This window comes from Lissotriton helveticus, chromosome 8 (assembly GCF_964261635.1).
Source record: "Lissotriton helveticus chromosome 8, aLisHel1.1, whole genome shotgun sequence".
Taxonomy (NCBI): domain Eukaryota; kingdom Metazoa; phylum Chordata; class Amphibia; order Caudata; family Salamandridae; genus Lissotriton; species Lissotriton helveticus.
In genome coordinates, this window is record NC_136069.1 from 417,735,324 (window position 1) to 417,761,539 (window position 26,216).

General features: G+C 42.6%; 1 protein-coding gene and 1 pseudogene across 1 annotated transcript in view; one reads left to right on the forward strand and one right to left on the reverse strand.

Annotated features, from left to right (window-relative positions):
* NEK5 (NIMA related kinase 5) overlaps window positions 1–26,216 on the reverse strand; it is a 372,187-nt gene that overhangs the window by 248,393 nt on the left and 97,578 nt on the right. The window contains exon 8 of the mRNA XM_078657268.1: window positions 10,135–10,189. Coding sequence (XP_078513394.1) covers window positions 10,135–10,189 — 55 coding nt within the window. The remainder of the gene's footprint in view (window positions 1–10,134; window positions 10,190–26,216) is intronic.
* On the forward strand, window positions 5,286–7,092 carry LOC144772732 (T-complex protein 1 subunit eta pseudogene; annotated as a pseudogene).

Consider the following 26,216-nt stretch of genomic DNA (forward strand, 5'->3'; position numbering starts at 1 on the left):
ATAACTTTTAACCACGAGCTACTGTGAGTTGGGTACTCTGTGTTTTTCGGTAATGGACTAACAGGTTTCTTCTTATTTTCTTTTACCAACAGCAAGAAGATGCAGCGGGGCATTAAAGGGCCAAGCTATTATGTTTTTGAGGGTACAAGTAAACCATATCCTACATTTCTTTGACATGACACATACCACCTTTAACTATAGAGTGATGTCTGTAAAGCATGTAAAAGTTGACATAAGGCTTGAGAAACCTAAGTAGCTATTTCCTCCTTCTGTCAGGATCTCAGTCATTTCAGCAAGTGGAGCAAGAAGTGCCACTTTCTGTCAAGATTGATTCAAGTGTGAGGAAGCAGTAATGTGAGGCCATTCACACTGAAGGACTTCCAGCAAAGGACAAAGGGCACTGACCGGATCCAGGCTGTGTGCTTCTTCGGGAAAGCAATGCACGGCAGAGCACTGCCAGAGAACTACATTTCCTAGTGGGCCACGGACTCTCGCATGACTAGAGAGATGTCGGGCATCATGGATCTTCAGGTAGAACGTTACTCATGGTGCTTGCCATCCTTGCCAGTCGATTGTGCTTAGAATTTTGCTGCAGCTGGATCTCACTACATCTATGCAGGTTTTCAATCGTCCAGACTCCTAATTCCTAAAGGACTAGATTATGGGCATTTTGGTTTACGGAGAAGTATCCTTAAGTCATACGTGTTTTGAAAACGAACTGGCTGCATATTTCTTTCAACTCTAAACACTCATATTGATTGTCCTGCTATGAGTTCCTGTGTTGGAACGGGACGGATTCGTAGGAGGATATTTCACATGTGTATAAATGCTAATGAGCGTAGTGTAGAAGACATTTGTTTTCCACTCTGTTTATATACTGCTAGGTCCAGAGAATCAAAGGATGTGAATGTTGCTCCTTATGTTCCATTTCCACAGACGTTAAGCAGAAACTATACGCATCTTCCACAAAAGAGTGCATAGTGACATAGCTTTGGGTAAGTATTCTAAACATAGTAAGATGTCTAACAGGGTACTGTAAGGAAGTAATCAGATTCATTAATGCAGCAAGAGATAAAAATATAGCCCAGGCACGTGGGATTTGTATCTTTGTATTGTATCTGAGTCCCAACAGTATGTAAATCACTAGCAGATTTGTAAATTTGACTTGAGTGTTAGCACCATTAGTGCATTTTACTACATATGGAGGTGTAAAGGGGGATAAAGGAACCCAGATTCATCCAGGGCATGGGACACACATTGGCTTTGATCACTGGAAGACACTTGGAGGAGGAGGAGAGTGGAGGAAGAAGAAACTGTGATATCCCAACGACATTGACTTTAGCACCCCCCATAAGAGAACATGAGATGGGTAACTGTGAGAGCAATTGCCCTGATCTGAGGCATCTGAATAAAAATAAGGAAGAGAAGGATGGGCCCCTTGAGCCTCATCTCCACGAAGAAAACATTTTGCAAGACTGATATATTCAGGAAAAAAGTATTGTAGCTCTCTTAAATAGACCAAAACATTTAAACGTTTTATTAGTAGTTGTTAATAAGGAAGCTAGAGAGAATAAGACAAGTGATAATGAATAGCATGGAAAATGACTGTGAGCTATAGAGATTTATGACTAAATGTCAACTGCCCTGTAGCCGTGCAATGCTTACATGTGCTATGCAATGTAAAATAATAATAACATCATAAAAAGAATTGGCAGCAAGGGTGAGAGATGGAAAGTAACATTGCTTCCACTGGATCCTGTGCACAAGATCAGTGCAAACCTGACAAGTGGTGTTTCCTGTGCAAGATGGTTGCTTTGGTCAGTTTCAAAGGCCCTGCCCACCTCTAAAGCGAACATCAGCCAGCTCGCCCCTCCCACACACCTCAGACTTTGGTGCCAGTAAGTGGAGAAGAATTACAAGATAAAAGAAGGAACTAGGACAATATGTGCCTCCTTGCAAGAACATTGTTTAAACTCTAGGAATGATACTGTAAATTAAGATATTCAGATTCTACTGTCACTTCTAAGTGTTGTATTCCATTAACATAAGTCTATAGCTGCCCTCTTTCAAAACTAGGGAAAAATTGAAGTGTATTTTATGAACAGCTCAGCTATGGTTGGTAGCCTACATATCATTGTGACTGGCACGGGTTCACATGGAGTAATTTTTAGGCTACAGGGCAACATGTCACAAATGCTTGCGAACCTTTCATAAAACAAGTAGGCATATCACCAGACAAAGGTGGCCCAGTTGGACACGCAGTCAATTAGTATTAATAATTCACATTTTGCAATGACAGCTAAGTGACCCGTTGTGGAATATAGCACCTTACATAGCATGCGTTTACAATGCATACGATTACAACGCGGTTGTTACAACGACCGTGATGTTACATCGCAGTACATTGCAACGCAAGTCGTTACATCCACTTGCTGTAGGAGGCGCGCTGGACTTAGGAATAGTATAATTTACTATTCCAAATCCAGTGTGCGCAACAGTAGGGAAGGTGATGAAATGGTAAATTATACTATTCCTTAGGTAAGCGCACCCCCTACAGTAAGTCAGTGTAACGACTGGCGCTGTAATGTACTGCGGTGTAACGACCACGTTCATGCGATGTAATGGCTATTTCCCCCCATTGTGTACTAGGCCAGGGGCATATTAAAAGGTGCTGCATGGGGGTGACACCTCCACTTAAAAGTGCATTCAGGATCATGTAAGTATAGAGGTCTTTACAGCAGAGTCTAGCTGAGGTAAAAAAAACAGGTGTTCAAAAAGCATACAATCTTCCGGTACACAACCGTAGAAGCGTTTGTCCTTTGCACAGCTAATAAAGCAGCCTCCTTATGGGTTTTCAGTTTTTAATTTTAGCTCTTAAGTTGACCTGTGCCGCAAAAGTCACGTGCTGCTAATTATGGTTCAAACATATGGGTATATGAGTGCTTACCCTTTCTCTCACACTGCTGCCTTGGCAATTGTTAACTATTTATAAGGCCCATTGCAGTTATCGCTAGACTCGTATATTTATACAGATCCAGAGCACAACCAGACCCCTACACAGACATCCTATGTGCACGTCGAATTGTGTATGTTATCTGTAGATGGTAACAAGACTCTATGTTGTGGTGAGAGTCTGATTGCTGGGACCCGTGGGACATATTATGGATAGTCCTAATTTTCATGGCAAAACATCGATGAAGGGATACAGCTTCACCAGACAGTGGAAGTGTTTTTCTTGCATTCCAGGAGCTAATTGGAGAAGACCAGACACTAAAGTGAGGGAGGATGAAGGTTGGACTACCCCTACAAATTCTATGAGGATCTTTTAGAAGGGCATTGCCAATTTAGTCCTTCCTGGCTGCTGACATTTGATGGATGGAGGATGGTGGAGGAAGCAGGGGTGAGTAAGCAGATTCTGTTCTTACAGGAGAGAAAGTTTCTAGGTAAGGCCCACCTATTTGTCTTTCCCTGATTCATACATCAGGAAAGCTAATGACTGGACTGATACCAAATTCCTCAGTTATTCAAAGATCCAAGACAAGAGATTTCAAAGCATCTGTTGTTTTCGGGATAATAAACTTTTTGTTTATGAAAGAAGAAAAATCACACATAGAAGCTTCAGCAGAAGTGTGGTAAAGATTTTAATATAATTGTTTAATGTCAAAATTTGAAAACTGCAATTTATATAAGACAGACTACTTGTGTTACTGTATCTCCAAGGATAAGGTTAGGCCCCTTTAAGGGCACTGAAACGGCACTAACAGAAAACATCAAGGAGCACTTGTTGCCTTTCTATGGAATGTGTGTCGAAAACTCAACATTTGTTTCACCATTTGCAGATCACATGTATGCTCTAAGGAAACTGCATAAGAAATAGGTGGAGTACATCTGGACAGATGAAGTGCAAAGAGTTCAGCTTCTTTTTGAAGAGGTAACAAGTGATATTGTGAAACAAACACATTAGAATCATTTAATGTGAGAAGTAAAGTGTGGTGGATGCCATCAGTTATGATGTGTGGTAGTTTCTATCACAACAACGTGGGAAAAGAATGTGGAATATGGATTTTGTGTCCAAGTTACTAACCCCTGCTGAAATGAGATGCTCTGATATTGAAAGGAAGTTATTGGCAGTCATGTGGAAGGTACAACATTTCCACCACTACGTTTGGGCATGGAATTTAAGTTACTGATAGATCACAAACCGCTAGTGTGGTACTGGCATGGGTAGAGGATATTTACCAGTTCATGTATAGCATTAATGTTTCACATCACAAGATTATATCCCTAGTCGCAACAATTAGGGTCAATTTAATCTTATGTATTACACCCTCTAAGGAAAATGTCTACAGGAAATTCTTTATATCTGTTTTTTTAGATTATATGATTTGATATGAACACCCTGGCAAAGTAATGATATATGTATGCCTTAATGCACTAGTTAAAAGTCTTAACCCAGAGAAGTAACCAAACATTTTGATGAATTTCATTTTGGAAAGAGTTTTTTTTTTACTAATTTGAAAATCAGGGTGCCAGTGGGAACACAAAATTCTGTGTGAGCTCAGTTGTGTATGGATTACAATGCACTGACCTCATTTGTGGGATGTCTACTGGTGGAAGTCAAAGTGCACAACACAATTGAACCATTACAATTCACACAATATTTATATCAGTACCTAGAATGTGAACAGCAAGGAACACTTGATTTATCCTGGTTGCAACAATATGATGGCAGAATGCATGGCAGGTGTTCGGTCAAGGAGGAGCTAAAAAGAGTGATGAAGTTGAGACAGAGGATGTGGTGGCAGTTTTGACAGATGTGCTAGTGTGTGGGTTGACTGTTACAGATCAGAAATGAGAATCGAGCAACTGTAAGATAGTGTTTTGGGTGGAATAATAAAATGTGTCAAACAAGGATGGTGGAAATCATTGGTGGTGAATTAGGCTTATTTAAGCAACTGGAGCATGGGTTGAGTTTGGGAGGGAATTTGTTATTATGGGATCATTGGTTGAGTGTGAGGAAGAAAATAATGTTTCTGGTTCACCAGAGTCACATGGGGATGCCTAGCATCAAAAAGATAATATGTGATTATTACTTGTGGTCTGGCATAGATGCCCAGATTCATAAGTGTCCAGCTCACATAGTGCTGGTCAAACGACTAGAAAGAGAATGCCAATGTGTGGCTTTCAATATAGTGATTTAATTCTAATGACTATCTATGAATTCATGCTTTGCTTTAGATTATGGTGTTGGATTATGGATCAAAAAAATGCCAGAGCCTTTTTTGCCGGCTCCAGGGTAGGAGAAGTGTGAGACAGCAACGGTTTGAAGATGATGTCCACACCAGTCATCCTGCTGAAGGAGGGTACAGATACCTCCCAAGGAGTCCCTCAGCTTGTTAGTAACATCAATGCCGGCCAAATCATCGCTGAGGCTGTTCGCACGTCGCATGGATAAGCTGATTGTGGATGATCGAGGAAAAGCAACCATTTCCAATGACGGGGCAACAATTCTGAAACTTCTGGACGTTGTACACCCTGCTGCAAAAACACTGGTTGACATTGCTAAGTCCCAGGATGCTGAGGTTGGGGACGGGACTACTTCAGTCACACTCCTGGCTGCAGAGTTCCTGAAGCACGTGAAGTGCTACGTAGAGGAGGGTCTACATGCCCAGATCATCATTCGTGCATTCCGCACTGCAACCCAGCTGGCTGTGAACAAGATCAAGGAGATTGCAATAGCTGTGAAGAAAGAAGATAAAAAGGAGCAGCGCCATTTGTTGGAGAAGTGTGCAGCGACCGCCATCAGTTCCAAGATGATTGCCCAGCAGAAGGATTTTTTTTCCAAGATGGTGGTTGAGGCAGTCATGATGCTGGATGATTTGCTTCAGCTAAAGATGATCGGCATCAAGAAGGTTCAAGGTGGTGCTTTGGAGGAATCGCATCTGGTTGCTGGAGTAGCTTTTAAGAAGACCTTCTCTTATGCTGGGTTTGAAATGCTGCCCAAAAAGTATGAGTCTCCGAGAATTGCTCTGCTGAACATCGAGCTGGAACTTAAAGCAGAGAAAGATAATGCAGAAGTGAGAGTGAACAATGTTGAGGACTACCAAGCCATTGTTGATGCCGAATGGAACATTTTGTATGACAAACTGGAGTGAATCTACAAATCTGGAGCAAAAGTGGTATTATCCAAGCTTCCCATTGGGGATGTGGCCACCCAGTACTTTGCTGACAGAGACCTTTTTTGTGCTGGCAGAGTCCCTGAGGAAGACCTCAAAAGGACAATGATGGCCTGCGGTGGTTCGATCCAGACCAGCGTGAATTCCCTGACTGATGATGTGCTTGGACAGTGTTCGCTCTTTGAGGAAGTTCAAGTCGGAGGAGAAAGGTATAACATCTTTAAAGGATGTCCAAAAGCAAAGACCTGCACAATAATATTGAGAGGCTGTGCAGTGTAGTTCATGGAAGAAACCGAGAGATTGTTGCATTATGCCATCATGATCGTCAGGCGAGCAATCAAGAATGATTCAGTTGTTGCTGGTGGAGGAGCGATAGAGATGGAGCTATCCAAGTATCTTCGTGACTTCTCCAGAACCATCCCAGGCAAGCAGCAGCTTCTCATTGGAGCATATGCCAAGGCACTTGAGATAATTCCTCGACAACTATGTGACAATGCAGAGTTCGATGCTACCAATATTCTGAACAAGCTGAGAGCCAAGCATGCACAGGGAGGCATTTGGTACGGAGTTGATGTCAACAATGAAGACATTGCAGACAATTATGATGCATGTGTCTGGGAACCAGTGATTGTACGAATTAATGCTTTAACAGCCGCATCTGAGGCCGCCTGCCTTATTTTATCAGTGGATGAAACCATTAAGAATCCCAGATCCACAGTAGACGCATCTCAGGCTGGCCGTGGTCTGGGAAGAGGAAGGCCACACAACCACTAAAAACAACCCATCTACATTCTACAAGCTCCAGCATCAGTACACCATTGTTATCTGACTTTTCGAGTGTTGGATAAAGATAATATTCATGACATTCAATTATCCTAATGTAGCTTCATGCCCATTCTCTGTATGAAAGATTTGGTGGCCCTGGACCTAGGCTTTGCTCCTTTCTTTCATATTGCTGGTCACACTAGCTTCCTTCAATTTCCTTAAAAAATGCATTGCAGTTTGCTTGAAAGAAAAGGTGGTAATTGCTCTTCAATTTTTTTTTTTTAGGATTGTGTTGACAAAGACACAAATATACACAAATCTTAATAAAAGCACTTTGCAAACTTAAAAAAAAATGCCAGAGGTGGTGTTTGGCGAGTATGCCACTACTGGTAGGATGATGGTGTTTGTATTGTTCAATCATGAGTGAAAATATAACGTTGTGGTCACAGATAAAGCGTGCAGATGTTGTCTGATGAAATGAAGAGGTTTTTAGAAGATCATGTTGTAGAATGGTACTATTGCATTAGAGAATCACCAGGGCAACGGCAGCAGAGGGTTTCAACAAAGGGATGAAGAAGGCTGTGCATCTGGCATTAATACATGCATTTGACTGGTTTAAGGAGGGAAGCAGCCATTTGGAAATATCACATAACGTCACACTAATGGACCATGAAGGTGAGATAGGATAAGAGAGTGAAGACAAGAAAGGTGAAGAGGAGAGTATAATTCAAACTGCTAGAGTAAACAAAATGATTGTAAGTGTGGTGTTAGAATAAATGATTTCAAGGGCAGCAAGGATAATAAGGTTGCCGGAGTTTGTTGTGAAGGGAGATTCACATTTTGATCCATCCATACAGTTGATCTCTGTTTAAAGGACCTATACATAGGGGAAAGGGCAAAAATACTAGAATAAGATGTGTTTTGGGTTGAAACTTGGAGTAAATTAACGGGATGATGAAAGTAAGTGGTTTCAGTTGTAAAAAAGGAAGAAGCATGAAAAGTAACATTCAAGTGGTAATTCTGTAAGGGGCTGAGAGTGCTGAAGGGTCATTAACAGCAAAAGGCCCCTATTGAGATCAGTACTGTAATGCTAAATGATGGGGTGCCGCCTCAGAATATGATGAGGGGCCTCTGAGTCTCCCATATCTCACAGATATTCATTGACTTTGGGCTGAATGGGGCCTTCTTGAAGGGTTGGGACACCCCCTACGTGGAAAGGGCTGCAGGAGCCAGTGTTATGGCCTGATTTAGATTGGTGAGGTGAAAGGTTTAGACTCTATTGAACAGACAGTAGTTGTTATTGTTATTGTTATTGGGTTTTTGTAAAGCGCCTGAATCACCACGGGGGCATCTCCGCGCTACCTAGTCCTATTCTGAAAGCGGAAGTTGTAGAGCCAGAATGGTTTTGATGATAGAGGAAGGCTTTAAGATGTTTCCTGAAAGTCAAATATGAAGGAGACTTTCGCAGCTCTTCAGGCAGAGAATTCCAGTATTTAGGGCCTACATATGAGAAGGCTTTTCCTCCTGTGCGATTCCGATAAATCCGTGGGATCACTAGTAGGGCTTTACTGTTTGATCTCAGATTGCATGCTGATGTCAATCTGCAGATTTTGTTTTGAAGATATTTTGGGCCAATCTCCCGCACAGCTTTAAAAACCAGGCAGCAGGTCTTGAAAAAAGCTTGTTTCTTTACCGGTAGCCAGTGCAATTCCTTTAGTAATGGGAGTGAAGGGGTGCCTGGTGGACGATTCAAAACCATCCTTGCTGCCGTGTTTTGTATCACTTGGAGCTTTGCTAACTGTGTGGATCCTACTTCAGCCAGCAGTGCATTCCCATAATCAATCCTACTAATTACCAGGGCCTGCCCCACTGTTCTGCGATGGCTAAGGGGCAAAAACGGGATAATTTTCCGCAGCAGTCGTAGACTGTAGTAACATGAGCTTACAATGTTACTCACATTTTTCTTCATGGAAAGGTTCTCGTCCAGCTGTATCCCTAAGCTTTTCACAGAAGTTGAAGGGACAGGAGCGGCCCCCAGTTCGGCTGGCCACCAGTCGTTTAGTTCGATGTCCTGTTTTTTCCCTAGAAACATCAACTCTGTTTTCTCCGGATTTAATTGGAGATAGGACTCAGCCATCCAGCTAGAGATGGCCAACATTCCTTGGGCAAAGCGCGTTTTTTCCTCAGCCAGATCTTTCCCAATTGGGAAAATCAGTTGAGTGTCGTCTGCGTATGTGACGACCTCAAAACCATAATGCCGCACTATTCTAGCTAGGGGGGCCAAGTATATATTGAAGAGGGTCGGACTTAAGCATGAGCCCTGTGGGACTCCCCTCTTCAATATGTACTTAGATGATTTAAATGAGCCCATGATGACCTGTTGCTTCCTATCAGACAAGAAATGGACCAGCCACTTCAGTGCCTGATCCCGAATACCACAGTTCTAAAGCCTCTCCGCCAGCAGTTGATGGGACACAGTATCAAATGCCGCGGAGAGGTCCAGTAGTAAAGTTAAACTTCAGAATACACAAGATCCCTAACAAGTTTGCTAAATTCAAACTCAGTATTATTTTTCCAGTTTACTTTCTTTGAAATGTTACTTCTGTTAATTTCAAATGGGCTATAATATACACAGTATGATAAATGCTGCAAACCTCCGCATTAGGGCTTTGTTTCTGAAAAACAAAACATATATGAGCTTCATAACCTGAACATTTCTTCCTAGAGCTTGTGGGGCGTTTTTTGGGGAAAAAATATCACTTAGCCCCCTCGCCCACTTCAAGCAATGCAGGCTTTCTGATGCTCTTAAGCTGTGGAATTAGTAGTGGCTTACCTTTGTCAGGGGTGTCAGCAGAATCTAAGCCATTCCCACCTTTCAATAAAGCAGCAGAACCAAGTGATGGGCATTGCAGACATCTGCTGATTTTTGCAGATGCCCCACTTTGACCTACCTCTAATTACCTCTTTGCCAATTTAAAGGTAGAATATGTCCAGCATTGTGTATTGCACATTTTTCAGCATCATGCCAATGGTTGGTAGGACTTTATGGAAGGTTAGATGTACTACAAAAATTAATTGATTAGCACACTAACCGAATCACATACATCTCTACGTACTAACCCCAGCCCATTACTACACATTTTCTCTAGCAACGGTACAACTTTTGACATTGATGCATCATTCAAATACTTACAGGATGCTTCAAAGTGCACATCTCGTATAAAACACAGCCCAAAGACCAGATATCTCTGCAAACAAAATAAACAATGAAAAATTCTTAAAATGCTAATCTGCTCAGGAATAACAAAATCCATTAAAAAAAAACGTAATTTGATGTGAAGACAGAGTGCAGTGTGTTCACCTTGCCAAAAATGAGTTTTAAAGCAAGGCAGATTAGGCTAGGCAACCACCCAGGTGCGCCCTCCGGCAAGGGAATGTACCATTGCATGTCTAAGATCCAAATATTCCCTGTGTGCCAGGAAAGGAGGAGATGAGGTGTAGCACAGGAGCCTTTACAAATTGCACCTGTATTCCATCTCACATAACATTTCAATATCATACATTTTAAGGACAATGTGCCTGATTTAAAGTTTGTCAGGAGGCCCGCCCTAGCAGACTATCGGCCACCATCTTCTGAGATCACTGCCAGCCTTGTCATGGTCTAATGAGTCTATGCATCAGCTGCAGCCTGCACAGGTAAGCGCGGTGGGTGGGGCGGGTCTAGGTATTATTTATTTATTTAAATATACATATTTTGTCATCTGTCAACTTCCCCCCACTCCCATCCCACCCCGCCCCGTCACACCGCGCTTACATGTGCCAGCCGCCGCTGCTATGCATTAAATGTTTGCTGAGCGGTCACCATATATCAAGTTCAACAAACCATTTTTTGCATTACAAAAACAAGCTCCCAGATCGGGGAATAACTCTGTAAAACAAAAAAGGGTGAGGGCTAATTTTTCTTTTTTTCTCTTGAGGGCTTCCAGGCTTTTCCTGGAGGTCCGAAAGAGAAAAAGACAACATCAGACAACTGGCTCTAAATAGGGTGGGTTTTTAATGCCCTAGGTGCCCTAAGTCTGTCTGCCCATCGATGTACCGTTTCCACCGATGGATGCTCCACTGGCGGAAACAGCATGGTCTACCGACTCTAAATAGAGGGGGTGAACAGTTACAAAAGTGGTAGAGTTCCATGTCCTTCAAACTCTAAATCAGGACCAATGTCTTTTATGAAACTACTGTGGTACACTGCTAAAAAAGGAAAACGAGTAATACATACACAAAAACTTGTCAAAATTTAACTTGTTTAACTGAAAGAATTTTTAATGGGGTACATGGCATCAAGGTGGTCTGTATAGTAGACATAACTATGACAGGTCTGTCCTGGCCATTAAGGGTCTGCACGCACACAAGTTGTGGCCACTCTGTTAGTTTTCTGAACCCTTTAGTAGATGTTCTTCTAAGGATAACCTTGCGTCATGGCCTAGCCAGAAATGTCCTATCCTGTAGAAAGTAACATTTTGCAAACATCACATCTATTGCAATTGCAAGGCCACTGGTAAGCCCATAAACTGACATCACCTTACTTCATCAAGCTGCCACTCCGCCTCTTTGAAAGCTGCGATTGTTTACTCCCTAATAAAAATTACTGATATTTGAAATATAATCACTGGTAAGGATTTTGACTGAATCGGGCTTAATAAAACGAGGCTAAAAGATTGATTGGCTTCATGTACAGTTCAATCCATCCAAGTCAGGGCTATAGTGAAACCAACTGTAAGGTGATGGTGGCAGTGTCCCCGACCCGCTCGCTTGACCAAGGTTGCCTGAAAACTGTGCTCCACGCTGTGTATGTTTTAATTGTAAAACGTGACTTTGATACTATGGCTAGTTTTTAACATTTGTGCCTGATGAATACAATCTCGCCGAAATCGGCATTTTAATTATCGCTATTTCCGCTCTCCCTACCTGATCCAATAGGAGGGTAGCAGCTCCTTCGCTATTTTCCCTGAGACAGCAACAAGCCGAGGCTCTACTTCCTTCCTGCCCGCCCTGGTCCGACAGGGTAATTATTACCGTTGTGCGGAGGGCGGTCAGGTGAGAGCAAGGCACTTCCGGTAGCATTGGAGCGGTTAGCGCTCTAGTGCTCGCACTTCTGGGGCTATTTAGGCAGAGCATCTACCTCATAGAAGCTGCGGTAAGGTGATGGTGGCAGTGTCCCTGACCCGCTCGCTTGACCAAGGTTGCCTGAAAACTGTGCTCCACGCTGTGTATGTTTTTTTTGATTTCAAAGCATTTTATTTGATAAAGAAGCTACAAAGAATAAGAGGTACATAATACTATAAATGTGATACAATTGAGACAAAATAAACAAACAATCAGAGGCTAAACGTTAAATATAAGAATAGCAAATGCAGTCCTAAATAAAAGTAGCCTGTTATAAACAGAGAAATTAATTAGGTAAAGGAAAAATAAGTGACTAATATCGAATCAATAAGCAAGTGTATCACTATCAGCTGGTATATTCGGGGTGAGGGAGGGATAGAAAAAAGAAAGAAAGAGAGAACAAAAGAAAAGATGGAAAGGGACCAAAGACAGGACAGAGAAAGAAGAAGAAGAGAAAGAAGGATTTCCAACGGACTAACCCGACACGCCGCACAAAAGACGCCAATCAAACAGACAAATCAAAAGGAAATTGAGCAACCAAATCCAATGCTTTCCAAACCCCATTAGAAATAGATGGAGAAAGGCGAGCTTGATCAACCGAAGTGTGAGCACTACGCAAAAAGGAAACCCAAGCCCACCAAGAATGATAAGAAACAGAGGAAAAGGATTTCCATTCCATAAGTATGACTTTCACTGCAACAGTCAAAAGGAGATCCATCAGCTGTAATTCCATTGGATCCAAGGGGAGAGGAACAGAGGCAGCCAATGGACCTAATAAAATTAATGGAAACGAGAGTTGGAACTCAATACCAAAGATGAGAGAGAGATGTTTATGAATGAGGTACCAAAAAGGCTGGAGGAGGGAACATTCAAAAAACATATGCGGAAAATCACCCGTCAATAAGCCACAGCTCCAGCATAAATTATCATCCTTGAGATTAAGCGAATGTAGACGAACAGGCGTCCAATGAAGGAGGATGACAGAGAAAAATTTAGATTGCATTAATGATGGGGCGATTTTATTGCGAAGAGAAAGTTTACCAATCAGTTGCCACGTGTCTGAAGAAATATGGTCCGTAACTCCTTGATCAAAATGATGTAACCATTTTTGTTGAGCAACCGTATGTGTGGGTAATGAGACAGACGATAAAATGTATACATTTTGGAGGCTACGTGACCAGATTTAGTCCAGACATGAAAGAGAGAGATGGTAGGAGAGGTAGGATGAAGACGTACTTTAGCAAGTGCCACTTTAATTTTAAGAAAAGTATAAAAATCTAAGTTAGTTAAAGAATGTTGTTGAGCCAAGGTGGAAAAGGGTAATGCCTCATTATTAGCACCATAAAGATGTTTAACAAGGGAAATCCCTTTAGCCGCCCAGTAGGACATGAGAATGGGAGTAATATCGAGTTTAAGTTTAGAATTCCGCCAAATAGATGACCACCTAGATTTATGGAGGGGAATCGCCACTTTCTTGTCGACTTTCCGGACTGCAGCAATGGTATCAAGAATTATAGAACGAGAGAACAGGATATGCAAGGTAGATGTGGTGCAAAAGGAGGCAGGCGGCAAAGGAGACGCTAATTCCTGTTCTATTAACAGCCAAGAGGGAACATGAATAGGTGGAGAAGAGAACCATAGAGCACCTTGAGATGCCAAAAAGGCAGTTTGGTACTTTTCCCAATCAGGAAGATTGCAACCTCCCATATCATAAGGTTTGCGCAAGAATTTGTAAGCAAGTCTAGTACGTTTGTCATTCCACAAAAATGTAGAGGTCAGAACATCAAGTTCATGAAAGAAGGAATCTGATAGCTTAACCGGAAGCATGGAGGATACAAAATTAATAATGGGTGTTATCATCATTTTAAGAGTCTGAAGGCGACCCCACCAGGAAATATGTTTCGGGGACCATGTGTCCAAAAGACGACGCACTTTAAGAATAGTCTGGGATTCATTGTAGGCAGTAGTGGCATATAGGGTAGAACAAAAATAAATACCTAAGTATTTTAAATGTGTAGGCTGCCATTTAAAACCCGCAGAGCCCATATGTGAAGGGAAACAATAGGCATTCAAAGGAAACATCTCCGTCTTATCTTTATTTAAGGTATAACCTGAAACCTTTGAAAAGAGGGAAATGGTATTTGAAATAGCAGGGATTGCCAAGGCAATATCATCTGAAAAAATAAGAACATCATCTGCGTACGCAGCAGTTTTAATACAGTGAGGTCCAAAAGAAAAACCTTTAATGTCTGGGTGTAACTCAATCAATCGGAGGAGAGGATCAATGGATAATAAAAACAAAAGCGGAGATAAAGGACAACCTTGTCTAGTGCCCTGGCGAAGATTAAAAAAGGACGACGTAGCACCATTAACTCTAATATGAGCTCTAGGTTGAGAATATAGGGACATTACCATATTAATGAAGGAGTCACCAAGGTTATGTGCACACAAGACAGCACGAAGAAACGGCCAAGAGACCTTGTCAAAGGCCTTTTCAGCGTCAAGGGCCAAGGCCGCAGCAGGGAGTTGAGACCGTTTAGCTGATCCAAGAATATGACAAAAAGTGCGTATATTATCGCGCGCAAGACGACCCTTTACAAAACCGGTTTGAGAGGGATGGACAAGTTTAGGAATAAAGGATTCTAATCTTTTGGCCAGGATTTTGGCAAAAATCTTAGCCTCCATGTTGAGAAGAGAAATAGGACGGAGGTTTTTAGGGTCCGAATGATCTTTTCCTTCTTTTGGAATCACTACAATAGTAGCATCAGCCGCAGTACCAGAAACAGACCCATCTTTAATAAAAGAATCAAAGACAGATTGCAATTTGGGAACAAGCGCAGAGATAAAGGTTTTATAAAACAAAATAGGGTAACCATCGGGGCCAGGGGCTTTACCAGAACGAGTAGCTTTAATTGCTGCAATAATTTCCTCTGGGGAAATCGGGCTATTTAGAAGAGTACGATCATCCTCGGAAACCGTCTGCACCGGAACAGATTGTAAAAAATTCTGACATTGCTCAAAAGAGGTTTGATTAGAAGGGGTATATAAGTTATTATAGAAGTCGCAAAAAACTTCGAGAATTTCCCCAGTCTGAAATTTTTGGGAGCCAGAATGATCCGTAATAGAAGAAATTTGAGAGGACTTAAATGAGAAATCTTGAAATTTTAATGTAGCTGCGAGAATCTTCCCAGCTCGATTCTTTAACAATAACCTCTTGGATTTCTGCGCCTGAACTCCAATATGGGCTCTTTTGGTAACTATGGTATTATATTTGTATTTTAATTGTTTTAATAACTGTAAACAGGATGTATCCTTAGATTGTCTAAAGGTAGATTTCAGATGTTTAATTTCAGTTGATAAATCTGTAAGCTCTTTTTTAATAGCAGAATTCCTTTTAGACATACATTTAATAACCTGGCCACGGAAAGTGCATTTAAACGAATCCCAGAGGACAATTGGGGAAGAAACTGAACCTTCATTTTCAAGGAAAAAGGTTTCTATTGCACTAGAGAATTCATTAATCTGAGCAGCATCATGCAAAACTTCTGTATTTAATCTCCAGGAGCGAGCACGTGATTTAGGAGCAAAGGATAACAATGTAAAAGTAACCGCAGCATGATCAGAAATCAGAATAGGATGAAGAAGCGGAGAGGAGGAGGACGAAACAAGAGAAGAGTGAACAAGTAGATAGTCAATACGAGAAAAGGAAGAGTGAGGGGAAGAGAAGAAAGAAAAGTCACTACCAGCGGGGTTGTGCAGACGCCATATATCTTGAAGATGAGTGAGGGAACACATGTTAGTCATTTGTTTATGGGATTTTGGAGGACGAAACTGAAAAGCTGAATTCCTATCCAAAATGGGATCCATTGGTAAATTAAAATCACCACCAACAATAAGATTCCCAGAATGCGGGGTATCATTTAATTTTTTGGTAATCGATTTCCAAAAGGACGGATCATCATTGTTAGGGGCATAAATATTCATCACATAAAGATCGTTATTACCATCAGACAATTTAGATAACAACCAACGACCTTCAGAATCGTGATCAGAAGAAATTATAGATAAACCTGAATTCTTATAAATTAATGTAATGACCCCATTTCGTTTGCCAGAGGCATCAGAACAGCAAACATCAGAAACCCATTCTTTCTTCAGAAATAAAGCCTCTCTGGTAGAGACCTTGGTCTCTTGAAAGAGGATCAGGTCTGAAGAAAGAGATTTACAATAATCTAAGACTTTTGACCTCTTCACCTGATGATTTAAACCCTTAACATTAAGGGATAATATATTCAAACCCGGCATGGAAATACATAAAAATCGAGAAAAGACACCATAGATGAAAGATAGACAACCAACCGCACAAACACAAGCAACCAAACACCAATCATAAAGAACGAAGAGGGAGAATCCATGTGGGAAATCCGAAAGAAGAAAAAAGACTGAAAAGAAGAAAAGAGAAGAGAGAGAAGAAACAGCAGGGGAGGCCTGAAAAAGACCAAATTCATACTAGGGAGAACGTGGAAAGGCGAGAAAGGGGACCGTACAAGGAGGAATAATGATTGATAATAACAGCCCCAATAGGGTACCTAGCTGATGAGATTGAAGTAGGAAATGGGAACAATCAAAATATAAACTAATATCAGCATAATAGTATAAAAAAGAACAATCCAACATGCAAATCTGTAAAGTCAAACTTAGTTATTAAACTAATATGAAGTGTCATACATATGATAGTTATTAATACTAGTCAAACTGATATTTAAAAAAGTAGTATAGTAGAAAAAAAAGAAAGACATAGTCTCATGAAGATAACTATGTAAATCCTAAGAAACATTCAATTAATTAACAATCCTTAACTGCATAAAACGTACTATATGTAATTGAAATTGAAAATGCACGAACAGATCAAAAATATAATAATAGAAGGGAAGAGGATATGAGAATAGAAAGCAGAAAAAAAAGAGGACAGGTGTTACAAAATAGAGGAAGGCAACTGTTATAAATAGGCAATCATCAAACAATGAAACTATCCTGAGATAAAGATAGAAATATAATATATAACCACTAGAGCTGAACACAAGATAATAAAACGTAAATAGTGACCGACTAATAAGGAATCAATATATACACAGTAGGAAAGAATACAAAGAAGAAAAATGGTATAGACATATTAGATTAAACAACATAACTCTGAAATAGGTGGAGAATACAGAAAGAAGATATACTAAGGAAAGTAGTAAAATAGAACACAGAGATATAAAAGTAGAAAAGTAAATCCCAACAATATTAAGAAATAAAAGCACTATATAAATCTAAAAGGATAAACTAAGTAGAAGGGAAACAGAGAGGACAGTGCAGACATGAAGCAGAACGGAAAAAGTCCAGTAACGGAGTTAGAAATCGATGTTGTCAAGAAACGAGCAGCAGAAGAGATAAGGGGAAACATAGGTATACAGAAAGCCACCACAAAGGAGACAGAAGGAGACATTTCAAGTGCCCGAGGCACCAGGATCCTGCGAAGTCGCCCTTTGAATCTCCATCTGTATCTCCATCTGGTTATCCAGGAAGGCAGCTAGATGTAAATGTAAATGTGGGATACTTGTAAAGCGCACTGTTACTCTACCCGAGTGTCCTGGCGCTGTAGACCGCTGGGGAACCAGTCCTGGTTTTCCCTGTGAGATGGTCCCTTGCTGGGTATCTCCAGGGTGAAACCAGGCATCCCCGGCGTCTGTGGGGGCCCGTTGCAGAGATGAGGCAAGCTTAATGCCCAGAGTTACCGAGTGTGTTCCCTGGTTAGAGTAGGCACTGAGGCGAGAATTATCGAGTCCGTTGACCCTGGTCCAAGACCCTGCCGCGTCGGGAATTGAACCCTGGTCCCGGGCCGTTCTCTGCTTACATGTCTGCCGCCTCTAACCAGTGAGCCACACCTCTCCACAAGAGAAAGGGCTTTGAAATCATTCCTAATAGCGGACACCTCCACTTGCAGTAAGTCCGTATTAGTCTTTGTTGACTGCGCAATATCATGCACTTCATTAAGGCGCGTTAATATTGTGTCAAGAGTAGAGTTGGTGTCTGACTGAGCGGACTCAGGCGTAGGAGACAGTGGCTTAAGTCTTTTAAGCGAGGTGCCAGCATCTTTTGAGTCTTTAGTAGTTGAGGAACGGCCCATATTTGCAGCCATGAAGTAACAGTCCCCAAAAAAAGTACACAGCCACTTGAGGAAAAGGAGAGGACAGAAACTGCGGAGTTCACACCAAAAAATAAAGAAATAAAGCACACTGAGCGTAGTGAGCGCCAAATAAATGACAGCAGCGGACTTATATGGAATGTGGGCACAATATTGTATAGCAGAGCCTCATATAAATCAAGAGGTCAAAGCAAAGACATTGTGAGAAAAAAACAGCGCCAACATCAGAGATCTGCACTGAGGTAATCAGAGCGTGGGCAACATAATATCCAGCCAAGCAGCACTAAGAGAAGAAAAAAGAAAAAAGTTACCAACTGCAGGCGCTGTAGGTCAAGTGACATGGATATCCAGCATAACCGGCAAGAATGTATCCAATGCGGCGCCTCTGAAGAGAAATGCCGGTCACTGTCACAGGCGGGAAAATGGCGGCCGCCCGTGAGGAAACCGAGCGTCACAGCAGCTTGACGGGAAATACACCAGCTGTCGTCGGAAATCGCCGAAAATGCAGTCAAGCGTCTCCCTGCATATTCCGCCGCATAGAAAAGCTGTCTCGTTGAAAAGGGGCAGTCAGAGAGCTGATGGTAAACTCCCAACGGGCCTCAATCGCCTTGGAGCTCAAGCGCGACACGCCATGCTTCAGCGGCGCGCAAGCCACACCCCCCCCAAGCGGTGTATGTTTTAATTGTAAAACGTGACTTTGATACTATGGCTAGTTTTTAACAGTTGTGCCTGATGAATACAATCTCGCCGAAATCGGCATTTTAATTATCGCTATTTCCGCTCTCCCTACCTGATCCAATAGGAGGGTAGCAGATCCTTCGCTATTTTCCCTGAGACAGCAACAAGCCGAGGCTCTACTTCCTTCCTGCCCGCCCCGGTCCGGCAGGGTAATTATTACCATTGTGCGGAGGGCGGTCAGGTGAGAGCAAGGCACTTCCGGTAGCATTGGAGCGGTTAGCGCTCTAGTGCTCGCACTTCTGGGGCTATTTAGGCAGAGCATCTACCTCATAGAAGCTGCGGTAAGGTGATAGTGGCAGTGTCCCCGACCCGCTCGCTTGACCAAGGTTGCCTGAAAACTGTGCTCCACGCTGTGTATGTTTTAATTGTAAAACGTGACTTTGATACTATGGCTAGTTTTTAACATTCGTGCCTGATGAAAACAATCTCGCCGAAATCGGCATTTTAATTATCGCTATTTCCGCTCTCCCTACCTGATCCAATAGGAGGGTAGTAGCTCCTTCGCTATTTTCCCTGAGACAGCAACAAGCCGAGGCTCTACTTCCTTCCTGCCTGCCCCAGTCCGACAGGGTAATTATTACCGTTGTGCGGAGGGCGGTCAGGTGAGAGCAAGGCACTTCCGGTAGCATTGGAGCGGTTAGCGCTCTAGTGCTCGCACTTCTGGGGCTATTTAGGCAGAGCATCTACCTCATAGAAGCTGCGGTAAGGTGATGGTGGCAGTGTCCCTGACCCGCTCGCTTGACCAAGGTTGCCTGAAAACTGTGCTCCACCCTGTGTATGTTTTAATTGTAAAACGTGACTTTGATACTATGGCTAGTTTTTAACATTTGTGCCTGATGAATACAATCTTGCAGAAATCGGCATTTTAATTATCTCTATTTCCGCTCTCCCTACCTGATCCAATAGGAGGGTAGCAGCTCCTTCGCTATTTTCCCTGAGACAGCAACAAGCCGAGGCTCTACTTCCTTCCTGCCCGCCCCGGTCCGACAGGGTAATTATTACCGTTGTGCGGAGGGCGGTCAGGTGAGAGCAAGGCACTTCCGGTAGCATTGGAGCGGTTAGCGCTCTAGTGCTCGCACTTCTGGGGCTATTTTAGCCCTCGCCCTCCCCTGAGCGCGCAGTGATCGCGCGCAGCCGAAGACTCGCCGAAGAGCAGCCAAAGAGCTGCCCGTCTGCGCCCGTCCACGACTGGACGGGACTAGGGGCCCTGGGCCCAACATCTGTGGATAATCCTTCTGCAGGGACCCCTCACATTAGGTACACGGCGCATACTCTGTTACACTTGAGACCTACCCCTCTCACAGGATGTTCTACAGACTCCTGGCCATGCCCCGAGGGCCCTTTTTCTTGCATTAATTGCCATTTCGAAGCTGCGCACACTAAATCCAGTGTTGGGACGATCAAAATGAAAGATACCTCTCAAAAAGGGACAAAGTGCTTTCTCTTAAATGTCCGCTCCCTACCTAAACACCAACTAGAAGTATGGGACCTAGTACACACAATGCAACCAGACCTTTTCTTCCTAACGGAAACTTGGTTAAAACCTCATACTGTCCCTACTATAGCCGTGGGGGTTCCTCTGGGCTATAAGTTCGTCCATTTTGATCGCCCCGAGAAAACGGGTGGTGGCTTAGCCATTATATATAAAGAACACCTGAAGATTACAATACTAGAACAAAAGTACTGCCCACTTTTTTAAATAATGATCTTTAAAATGAATTATGCCATGAACAGATTCTGGAAAGGAGCCTTAGTTTACCGCCCTCTGGGATCCAGTGCGGGTTTCTCCCTTGCACTACTAGAACTCCTAGCCCCATAATTAAAGCAAAGGAAGACTTCATCCTTCTCTGTGATTTTAATATTCACGCTGATATCTCTGCACACCCAGAAACAATTTCTTTGGTCTCTGATCTATCCTCCCTTGGTCTAGATCTGAAGAATCATGGACCCACCCATACAGGAGGCCACTTTTTAGATTTACTATTTACTAATTGTCCCAAAATACGTTGTCTACCTACTGCTCAAATAAACTGGTCTGACCACTTTATTGTGGAATTTTCTCTATCCGGGGTAGATAAGCTTTCTCATAAAAATCCCCTCCCACCGGTCTGGCGTCGACAGTGGCACAAAGTCACAGTTGAGGAATTGCAAAGGGTATGGAAACAGCCCATCCCATTAGAGATGAATAGTGTGGAGACCGCACTGACCAAATTTAACAATTCTCTTATAGAAGCAATTGATAAAATAGCTCCTCTAAAACTACATAAACAATATCCTGCTACCAAACAGGAAATATGGTATACTGAGGAACTCAGAATAGAGAAACAAAAATGTAGGAAGATAGAAAAAAAATTGAGGAAAACGCGAACTGAAGAAAATAAGAAAGCACATCATGAGGCCCAGACTAAATACTATAAAAATATCAAACTTGCACGGAGGAATAGCCTCTCTCAACAACTTGCAGAAGCGGGTAACCGCTCTAAGGAATTATTAAAAATTCTCCAGGAGTTTGTAAAACCTACTGCATGCGAAAGCCCTAACGATTTTTCACAACAATTATGTGATGAAATTTCTCTGTTCTTCGAAAATAAAATCAACTTGATTTACGAAAAAATCATTAAGGCCTCCAGTCAAAAGAATAACAATTTTCTCTCTCCCTCTACTCTGCCCACATGGAGAAATACCACACTTACGGCATTTCCAGCAGTCAATGACTCAGATCTCTCCTCTCTCATGAGCTACATAAAATCAGGGTCTCCAGATGATTTTCTGTCAGCCAAATAACCGCCTCCCTGCATACTCTGCTTGGACCCGATATCCAAGCACTAATCAACCATTCTCTCAGGGAAGGATCAGTACCAACAGAGTGGAAAAAAGCGGTGGTGAACCCGCATCCGAAAGAACGCGGCACTTACATGGACTGACCTTTCGAACCTCCGGCCCATCTCCCTCCTACCTTACCTCAGTAAAATGACCGAGAGACATGTAAACACTCATTTGTCCAAATACATCGAGGCAGCGGAGGGCCTAGATTTGTCTCAATCTGGATTTAGGCCCAATCATAGCACAGAATCTGCCCTCCTCTCAGTGACCGATAACATCAGGATGTCACTGGATGGAGGGGGCTCCATGATTCTAGTGCTGTTAGATTTATCCGCTGCCTTCGACACAGTGTCTCATGAGATACTTCTCGGTCGTTTGAGGGAGAGGGGCATAGAAGGTGTGGCTCTGTCCTGGTTGGAAAGCTTTCTTTCGGATCGACAACAAGGGGTCAGACTGGGCTCCCATCATTCCATCTCAAGGGAGCTCACTAAGGGAGTGCTACAGGGCTCATGCCTAAGCCCCACACTTTTTAACGTGTATGTGGCCCCCTTAGCAGACATCGTAAGAACTCATGGGTTCACCCCTGTGTCGTATGCTGACGACACTCAGCTTCTGTTCCCCTTTAAAAACCTAACGCCCGCAATACAAAAATCTTTTGCGGACGGAATGAGGGCAATATCGGACTGGATGGCCATAAACTGCCTCTAGTGTAATGTAGGCAAGACAGAGGTCATGCTGTTCGGGGAGGCCACACTTTTGTGGTCCCCTGAATGGTGGCCCCCGGATTTGGGACCAACACCAAGCCCCGAACAGACCGTAAAAAACCTCGGTGTGTGGTTAGACAAAACACTTTTGCTTAAAGAGCACACAAATCAAGTAGCAGGATCTTGCTTCCGGGTCATTGGACTGCTACGACGTGTCTTCCCGTTTTTATCAGACTCCTACAGGAAAACTCTCGTCCAGGCCTTGGTAGTCAGCAGACTGGACTATTGTAATGGCTTGCTAATTTCGGCCAATGAAGAACAACTACAGAGACTACAGGTGGTCCAGAACACCGCAGCGAGACTAGTTCTCAACGCTCTGCCAAGGTCTGCTTCATGCCCTCTCTTGGTCAAACTTCCCTGGTTGCCAATTAGGCAGCGTGTAAAATTCAAAATCTGTTGCACAATTCACAAATGTCTATTTGGCAATGGACCTAAATACTTAAAAGAAAAATTCACTCCCTATAAACCTATTCGCACCCTGCGCTCTAGCAGTCAGCAACAGCTCCAGGTTCCAAGGATAAAAAAGGCTAGGCAGGGAGGGCGAGCTCTGTCCTACAAAGGCCCCATTTTATGGAATTCACTACCCCCAACCCTTAAAAATACCACTAACTTTCAATCTTTTAAGAAGACCTTAAAAACCTTTCTATTTACTACCTGTTAAGATACTCACTCGAGCCTCCTCACAGCTCAGAACTAAGTCTAAGCTCCTTTGTTAAAGCGGTTATAGCGGAAGCGCGGAGATACCCCTTCGGGGGTTGAATTCTGGCGCTATATAAGAACATAAATAAATAAACTGCACCACTACAAACATAAGTGCAGATCCAGTCTGTACGCTCTATTTCTTCTGTTATAAACTTGCTATGAAATTTTATTGTAGCACCTCAAACATTACTGGTCTTATAAGATTTCAGTTTGCAATTTCAAGGGCAAAATAACGCACTTCATAAGCCACTTTACTGCCTGTAGGTTAAGTCAATTGGTTAATATGGCCACTCACGGCGTGGTCATCCTACGAAAATCACATTTGTCCCAGAACATCTAGCCACCATTTTTGATACAGAGTTCCTGATTGGCTGAACTTCTGATTCCAGAAATTCCTGATTCCAGTGCTATGGCAGTTCATTGTTTCCTGGAGCCATACTATTCAGTGGCAAATCTTTGTTTCTATAGCTACCACTAGCCCCTTTTCCCTAAGCTACCACTAGTTTTGTGTAACCTTAATTCTTCAACTTCCACTACTTGGTGTAGTTCCCCTTTTCACAGTCCTTGCCTTCCAATCGGCCTCCTTACCAGGGGGAGCGTCGTCCCACTGGTCAGTTCCAGCAGCTAAAAGATAAATCGATTATCGTTTTATTTTTAAGCAGCTGTCTCAGCCATCATGTACAGAGAGGGGTGGGGCTGCCATGAGGCAGGAGGTGAGGACAGCACAGTGATTCCTGGCAAGGACAGACACTTTGTTGAGAAAACAGCAAAGGGCTTCACCAGATAGTATGATGGGCACAGGAAACAGAAAATTAATAATAAGCAAGACAGGAGATCCAGAGTAAGATTTACCAGTGATTCCTCGGGTGGAAAGACTTGCTGGCATAGAGCGTTGGTAGAATGTATCCAATGATCAGGGGCAAGGTGAAGACGAGGAGGCTACAATGGGCTTGGCTTCCAACCTTCATTCCAGGAGAGAAAGTAGAAAAAGTACAGCTGTGACAGCAGCAGAAGTGGTATCATCCCCTGTGCTGATGCTCAATGACCACCCACAGAGGAGAAGTCAGCAGATATATCTATGACATTTTGGAATTTGCTATTCCCAATAGGAATTAGCCTCTGAGTTAGTTTCTGAAGTGGATGTCTGCAGACATTCTAATTGCATGCCTGACTGCCTGGGACTTGCACAGGTCTTTAAATAACTCTGCTCCCCTTTTATTTCCTTGTATGCCTTAGCCCTCTAGATAAGGATTGCCAATACCCTTTCAGGCCTGTTTTTATTTGAATTTGTTTTATATTCTCATATTTGTTTCCTTATACTTCACACTTCAAGATACCTGGATCCTCACTTTTATTTCTTTATTATTTTAAGTTGCTCTTTAGTAGGTGGTAATATTTATTTGGCCAGCCTTCTGCCTGTCTTCCACCTACCCCTATGGGAGAAGTGGAAATTTGCGCTGGCTTGCTACGTTTCACATAGGCGCCTCCTCTACTGCCTCAGGGTTGCTAAAGAATAGTGCCAGGTATTTTAACAATGGTGCCTAGACTACAGTGATTTAGTCTCAAGGTGAGGTGTGGGTTGCTAGGAGCTTCCTCATGAAAGGTTAGTTTTTCTTTCCATCTGAGACGAATCAGAGAGAAAATGCTGGTCTCTGTCAACAATGACGTCTCTGTTTACCCTGGCAGGTTGCTAGGGTTTCGCCAGACGCCACGTTCAGAGTTCAGAGTGAGTCAGTGTGTATCACAGCGCCCAGAAGCACTCAACCAGTTGAGATCCCCCCCTTTACCGCATGCAGTGGGCACGCTGTATTCACGTAGCATGCATTTCTTTTTTTTCTTCTTCTTTATTTTATAATATATTTGTATTGGTATTTTCACAATACAGAGATATAAAAGGAACACTGTGAGTAGCATGCATTTCTTATCTTTCGTTTCTATGTTTGTGTTTTTATTGCCAGAATGAAGTGACCTAAATGAATGGTCAATGAGATAGCATTTTGACAGCTGCGCACATAGTTTGTGCCTGGCTTCAGGTCACTGAGGTGAATTAAAAAGTTCATAGAGGGTGCGGGGAAGTGATGCGAGGTAAAATAAACATGCAACAAAGCAGCAGTGTCATATGGAGGTGAGGGTGTGTTAACGAAAAGACGCACATCACAGGGAGAAGGCCACAGCAGTGTAGTTGATATGAGGGCATGCATGAACAAGTAATGTAGCTATATGGACAGAGCGTGGATATTGTCCCATTACCAGATGCAATTCAGGCTGAGTAAGAATAACATGTTTTATGTGCAGCACTTAGCAAAAGCGGGCTGTTTAAGTAATGATTTATTTGTATTATTGCTCTGTCACCTCAACATGCAAGTTTCATTTAAATGGCTTATTCTGTCTAGTTATTGGCAACGTTAGCTGTATTCTACATGTATTGCCGTTCACTGTCTAAAAGAGGGCTTCAGAGGACCATTCCTTTATCACTGCAGGTAAATGAATGGCTGTAGGGTGTATCATTCCGCCTGGGATGAATGCATTTAAATGTAGGGATTATTTTACAAACTCTTTTACAAGCTATAATGCATCACTACACTCTCAGTCATATTCCGTCCGCTATACTATAATTGCACATCCAGGGCTACATTAAGCATGTTTTTGAGTTCTGGCAAGACGTATTTTGCCCCCCCCCCTACTTCACTCCACTCTATACAACTTTTAATTTATTAGCAAAATCCAGCTCATTCGCGGTCTTATGAAGACAACAAATTCTGAATTATATGTTAGATTTTCAGAAACAGTAAATGAAGAAGCAAAAGGGCATGCAAGTATTTCCATGATATGGTATAGAATAGAAATGGAATTTGCTTAAACTAAAACCTGTGGCAAGACTGATTTTGCAGGATA